The sequence below is a fragment of the Alexandromys fortis genome, unplaced genomic scaffold (genome assembly GCF_014885135.2).
Source record: "Alexandromys fortis isolate MF-2015 unplaced genomic scaffold, M_Fortis_MF-2015_v1.1 scaffold_18, whole genome shotgun sequence".
In the NCBI taxonomy this organism is placed as follows: Eukaryota; Metazoa; Chordata; class Mammalia; order Rodentia; family Cricetidae; genus Alexandromys; species Alexandromys fortis.
In genome coordinates this window covers 14,503,836-14,509,835 of record NW_026067897.1, presented here as the reverse complement: position 1 = coordinate 14,509,835, position 6,000 = coordinate 14,503,836, and the positions used below count along the sequence as shown (strand labels likewise).

The window sequence follows — 6,000 nt, the reverse complement described above, 5'->3', positions numbered from 1 at the left end:
CCCCCCCCCCCCCCCGTACTCTGCTGGCATGCCATTAGCACGTGTCTTACATCTTTTGTTTGTTTTTTGTCTTATTGCTTTTGTTTTTGGAGACAGGGCTTCTCTGTGCCCTCCAACTCAGGCTGACCTCGAACTCACAGAGATCCTCCTGCCTCTGCCTCCCGAGTGCTGGGATTGAAGGATTGGGCCATTGTGCCCAGCCTTGCGCTACAGCTTTACGGTTAGGCACTCACCTGTACGTCACCTTACTGCCTAACGTAAACACTGACCCAACAACACCACCGTTTTCAGGAGCAGGCGGAGCGCCACAGGAAATGGCTGGAGAGAGGGAAACAGAAAGGGCAGTTTGCTGAGACTCTGTGCAAAGGCCTCCGAGAGCACATGGCTTTCTGACTGCATCCCCTTGTGGTGTTTAAACTTGAGCCCAACACCTGGCTTGCAGAACAAAGACTGACAAGACCTAGAATTTACCAGGTCAATCATTTTATCTCTCTAGAACTGCCCAACACAGTAACGCCTGGCCGTTTTCTCCAAGTACCTTCGCAGGACGGTCTGACGTGATCCCACTCGCCGCTCTCCAAACACGTGACTTTGCTCACGCCCAGCAGCTGGTACCCTTCCTCACAGGAAAATGTGACTTCGGCACCCACCGTATAAATCTCGCCTGAGGAGTGGCCATTTTCTGGATTTTCTGGAGCCTTACATTTTACAGGTTCTTGAAGGAAAGTTTTTGTGAAATACTGAGTGGCGATCACACAATCATACAAAGTGTCAAAGCAAAAAGCATTCGACAGCAGTTAAGGGGACTGTGAACACGGTACAAAGGTTCTTGAAGGAAGAGGCACAAAGGCCAGGGACTTGCTGGATATTAGCCAGAAGAAACATTGGATAACATTTAAACAGTATTTTTAAGTCAGTTTGAATGTTTTCAAATGATTCATTAGTCTAAATTATGTGTATGGTCTGTGGGTAGGCACACTCAAGTGCTGGTGTCCATGGAGACCAGGGCAGTCAGATCCTCTTGGAGTTGTATTTATAGGTAGTTGTGAGCTGCCCAGTGTGGGTGTTAGGAATCAAACTCAGGTCCTCTTCAAGAGCAACATGTTTTCCTAGTCCTGAGTGTGTGCATGTGTGCACGTGTGTGTGTGTGTGTATGCACACACGTGTGCGCAGATGCTCGTGAATATACTGTTATTCTTCTACTATGTGACTTACTTTAACATCCCACAACATTGGCTCAATTTTGTGCTTCTGAAACTGGGAAGTCAGGGGAAGTTCAATGCCAATTAATTGAATCTTTCATGGTTACTATGTGTCCTTGATAAGAATGCTATATCCCTTTGGCATTTGAACATGAAACTCCTGTCTTGTTTTTAAATAACACACCCTTAAAATACACACCGGAAATGAGCACCAAAGATAAGAATTTCAATACCTGCACAGTTTTTACCGTCTCCCGTGTATGGTGGGTCGCACGAGCAGATGTAAGATCCATTGGTGTTCAAGCAGGAGGCATGTTCGTTACAGTCTGACCCGATTGCACACTCGTCAACGTCTGAAATGAAGACAGATCACACATGGTCCAGTGGGTTTGTTGTTCTTATGCGTCAAGCATTTGGTTTTGCCTCTAGGTCACTACATATCACGTAACACATAGCACTGAATGCATCCGTTAATATTTTCTATTTATATTTCATGTATGAGTGTTTGAGTGCTCTGCATATATCCCTGCAGGCCAGAAGAGAGCATCAGATCCTATTATAGATGGTTGCGAGCCAGCATGTGGCTGCTGGGAATTGAACTCAGGACCTCTGGACGAGTAGCCAGTGCTCTTAACCCCTGAGCCATCTCTCCAGACCCACTGTATGTCTTTTCATGAAATTTAGATGCAACCACGGTGATTACATTGCAAATAAACAATAGCATCTACTACTTCCTCAGCTGGTAGGCAAGCAGAGAAACAGGGATGGAGAACACAGTCTTAATATTGAACTTGATTAAAACGAGGAACTTTTTGGCTCCTCGGGGAAGAAACAGCCACTTTGCCGTTACCCCCTTGTCCAGGGCTTTCTGGGGTGGGGTCAACGGGGATGCCAGGAGAGCCTTGGATTTGTGGTAAATGTTTTCCAAAGACTGTGACCGAATCCGCACAGCCGTGGCCAGTGTTCATCTCACCGAGACAGGATGGTGAAATGCCATTCCAGCTCCCGTTGTCTGTACAGAACATTCTGGAGTCGCCCAGCAAATAGTAGCCGTTGTTGCACTGATAGGTCACAGTGCTGCCAGCATGGAAGTCCTCAGCTGAATAGAAGCCGTTCTCCAAGGCGGGAGGCAGCCCGCAGTGAATACCTGGATGGGGCGGAGGAACACACTGCAGTCGGAGCAAAACGCTCAAAGGACAGCTAACCTAGTTTCACACAGCTGCCTGGGACTTTCCCTACTGAACACAGACATTGGCTGGAGAGTGCTCCGCATTGCTGGGGGATGCAAGGGCTGTCAGCATGGGGCACACTGTCTGGTTCACAGAAGCCATGAACTCATTCCTTCTTTAAAAACACCCGTGGCACTTTTTCTACCCATCAGGCACTGTTGTAGGTGCTAGATTTACATCAGGGCGCCAAGTAGAAGGGATCCCTGCTTTGCGGCACTTCCTGTCCGGTGGAGTGGACAGACAAGATGATAAATGCACAGTGTGTGGGACGGGAGCTGCTCTTCTCTATCCGAGGCAGCAGTCTTGGCCGTACAAATCTCCTCACTTCATTCCCCTGGCCCCGCCGCTTGCTTAGCTTTCTGGCCTTTATCATTATTCTTCATTATAAATAAACATTACTGTGTGCACTTGCTTATTTTTTTTTTTCTGCCTCTTCTGCCAGAATGTAAACACAAGGACAGGGCCAGCCTCTCTAGAACATATATCAACGTGTAAATAAGGTCAGTATTTTAAAACTTGGTGAGGCAGTGAACGAGCAGATACGCTCAGCTGAAGACGTGTGCTCCTCTTTCCTCGTCCAGCAAGGGCACACCTGAGGGCAGCTCTCCAGCCTACAGCTCCTTATTTCACTCCTCTCTAGGTCCACGCTACCACCGTGGATGCGTTTGTGAGGGGTCTCTGCGTCCTCATCATTCACCTCCCACATGGTGCCTGGCCTAGTCTCTTACACAGAGCAAGGACTTGACGAATGTTTGCTGGGTTTGCTACAGCAGAGCGGGAGCATTTATCTAGCATTCCGCACATGCTTGTATGGGTGCCCTAACTTTCCAGAGCCACCCAGGTGAGTCGAACAAAGACTGCTCACGTTCACAGTGAGGGAGTGGTTGTGTCCACTGCCCTTGGTTCAGACAGTACTGCACAGGATTCCCGACTATCTGGAAGCCGGGATCACAGAACAGGCTGACTTTGGAGCCCGGCTTTCGATCTCCTGACGCAGTTCTCAGGTGTGGTATGGTTCCTTCTAAAGATGGGCAATCTGAGGGCAAAGAACACAGGCACAGAGCATCTTAGCAAGACAGCAGCAGGGCCGTGGAGTCAGGGAGCTCAAACTCTCTTTTGCACAGGAGGGAACCAGCTTTACCGAATCAAAACAAGTTTTCATGCACCCCGTCACTGACAAAGAAAATGGTAAGAAAAGATTTTATTTTTATCAAGTAATTTTTTCCCATCCATCTGAAATCTGTCAGGTATTTTTAAAGGAACAAATGGCATTGTGGGACAGCAGCACACCAGTAATTGTCTAAATCCATGATTTCCACAACACTTTTCAAATTAATTCATTGATTTTTGGAAATAGTTTGGATTATCCAGAGGGAATGTCCAGGGTGTGGGTGAGGACAGGCATTGGTTTATCTATTTCACAAAAGTATTCCCATCTCAAATAGGAACCTAGGGATTTGGCGATTATTATAAACAAAGAGAGGCCTGGAGAGATGGTTTAGTGGGTAAGAGCCCTGGTTGCTCTGTAGAGAACCAGGTTTTGTTCCTAGGACCCACACTGACATTCTCAACCACCCTTAGCTCCAGTGCCAGAGGAACCAGCGCCCTTAGCTGGCCTTCATGGGCACCAGGCACTGGTGTGGTGCATATACATACGTGTAGGGAACACATATGTATAAAAATAAAATAAAAATCTCGGAAAGTAAAAACAACACAAACTCAGAAATCCCCATCCATCTTTGAAACTTATTTTATCTTCACCCAAATATCCTGCCCAATTACTTTGTAGTCTGCTGTGCAGAAATAATGTCAGTAATCAAAACACCCTTTGGATGAACATGAGGTAGAGGTGAATTCCAGTTAAGGGGCCGGCTGACAGGTGCCACGATGCGGTCCCAAGAGAATTCTGAATTATGTGCTTTCGACAGAACATTCCAGAAAAGCCAAGGCATGGCAAAGTTGGTGTAAGATAGAAATCCTCACCAGAACAGAATATGCTTCTGGAGTCAACTTTCACCTTCCCTGTGATTCCTGACAAGAAATCAGGCCAGGCTAACACGTTTCCCCGACTGAGTTCCTCTGGGCAGGAGCTGGCCAGCGACTTCACCTGTGAGTTTAAAACATGCTTTTAGATAAAACTTCTACTAACCTGCAGCTTGCACATCACAAGTTGAAAAGTCACAGATGGTTGTGGCAGAGGCAGAAACATATTCTCGTCTAGTATGATTGCAAAGGCCACAGGAAATTTCCCTTCTTTATTCAATCCCCACGATTAGGTCTTCCTAGTATTTCTTCCACTTATAGACTCATGGTTGCCTGCAATTCTGAAATCCTTTGCATAAAGTTTCTTGTCTAGATGTTAAGGTTGGTTAAGCCATGATTTTTTTCAAAAGATGTTATTTATGCTTGTGCCTGCGTGCACACTGTGTGCAGGTGCTTGAAGTGACCTGAAGAGGGCATCATATTTCTGTAGCTGGAGTTGCAGGCAGTTGTGAGCTGCCTCCCTTGGGTTCTGGGAACTGAACTTGGGTCCTTTGCAAGAATCGCAAGTGTTCTAGACCTCTGAGCTATCTTTCCAGTTCCATCTATCAGTATGATTTTTGAGAGTAAATACTTATCAAACCATAGCTGTGGAATAAACAATCCCACAAGTATGTAGGTGGTCTTATGTTAATGTTGCAGAACTCTTTTACATAGATGTCTTTCTCTCTCCTTCATAGTTAAGAAAAATGAAGGATAAAGAGATGGAACAACATGATCAAAATCATCCCAGAAAGACTGTGGTTGAGCTGTGTGCTTGGATCTCAGGCTGTTTGGATTCAATCCCCAGTTGACGTACAAATCTGTTGACATCTGTGGATGTTCTGACACCTGTATTCTCAAAATACAGGCTCTTTCCATCTAAGAAATGAATATTCCACAAGATACACATCCCCATTTAATTGTTAGAACATCACTGAAAAACTAAAAGGGTCATGACCGGAAATCACTGTAGATAACATCCGCCTAACAGACCACGCTCTCCAAGATCAGTGATAAATCTTGCTAATTAGGAGTTTACGAATAGATAAGGTCATCATTAGACTATTCGTGGTTTTGCTAGGTTTGTACCTGTGTATCTCATTACTGTCATACACTGAAAATGGAATTGACCTGCTGTGGAGACAGGACATAGTCCCAGAGGTTGAGTTGGCTTATGGAGCCCACAAAAGATTCAGCTGGGTTGAATCCCTCTCCTTTTTTGTCTTGCTCTTGCCCAAGAACTAAGGCACCACCACCTAGATAGAGAGAGAGAAAGAGAAGGGGGGACGCAGCATGAGAATAAAGAAGAAGAAAACTGGCCTCATGGTTTCTTGTTCCCCAAATGCTAATGTCACGAAAGGATAGGTAATACAACTGGATGCCGGGGTCATCGAAGCTCAGTTATGGAACTTTACTGCATGGCCTAGCAACATGGACAGATTGAAATCACGTTTGTGTCGATGGAGGGCGAGCCCATCAGGCTCCCTGCCTCTGATCTCAGAGTTTCTTACATCTTGGATGCCTTTCCCCTCTTTCTTGTCTAGCCA

General features: G+C 46.0%; 1 protein-coding gene across 1 annotated transcript in view; it reads right to left on the bottom strand.

The window, feature by feature from the left end:
* The window catches only part of Svep1 (sushi, von Willebrand factor type A, EGF and pentraxin domain containing 1), a 148,890-nt gene that overhangs the window by 37,495 nt on the left and 105,395 nt on the right, over positions 1–6,000 (bottom strand). Inside the window, 7 exon segments of the mRNA XM_050163983.1 lie at positions 234–318; positions 539–715; positions 1,436–1,555; positions 2,176–2,349; positions 3,297–3,467; positions 4,415–4,538; positions 5,585–5,709. Coding sequence (XP_050019940.1) covers positions 234–318; positions 539–715; positions 1,436–1,555; positions 2,176–2,349; positions 3,297–3,467; positions 4,415–4,538; positions 5,585–5,709 — 976 coding nt within the window.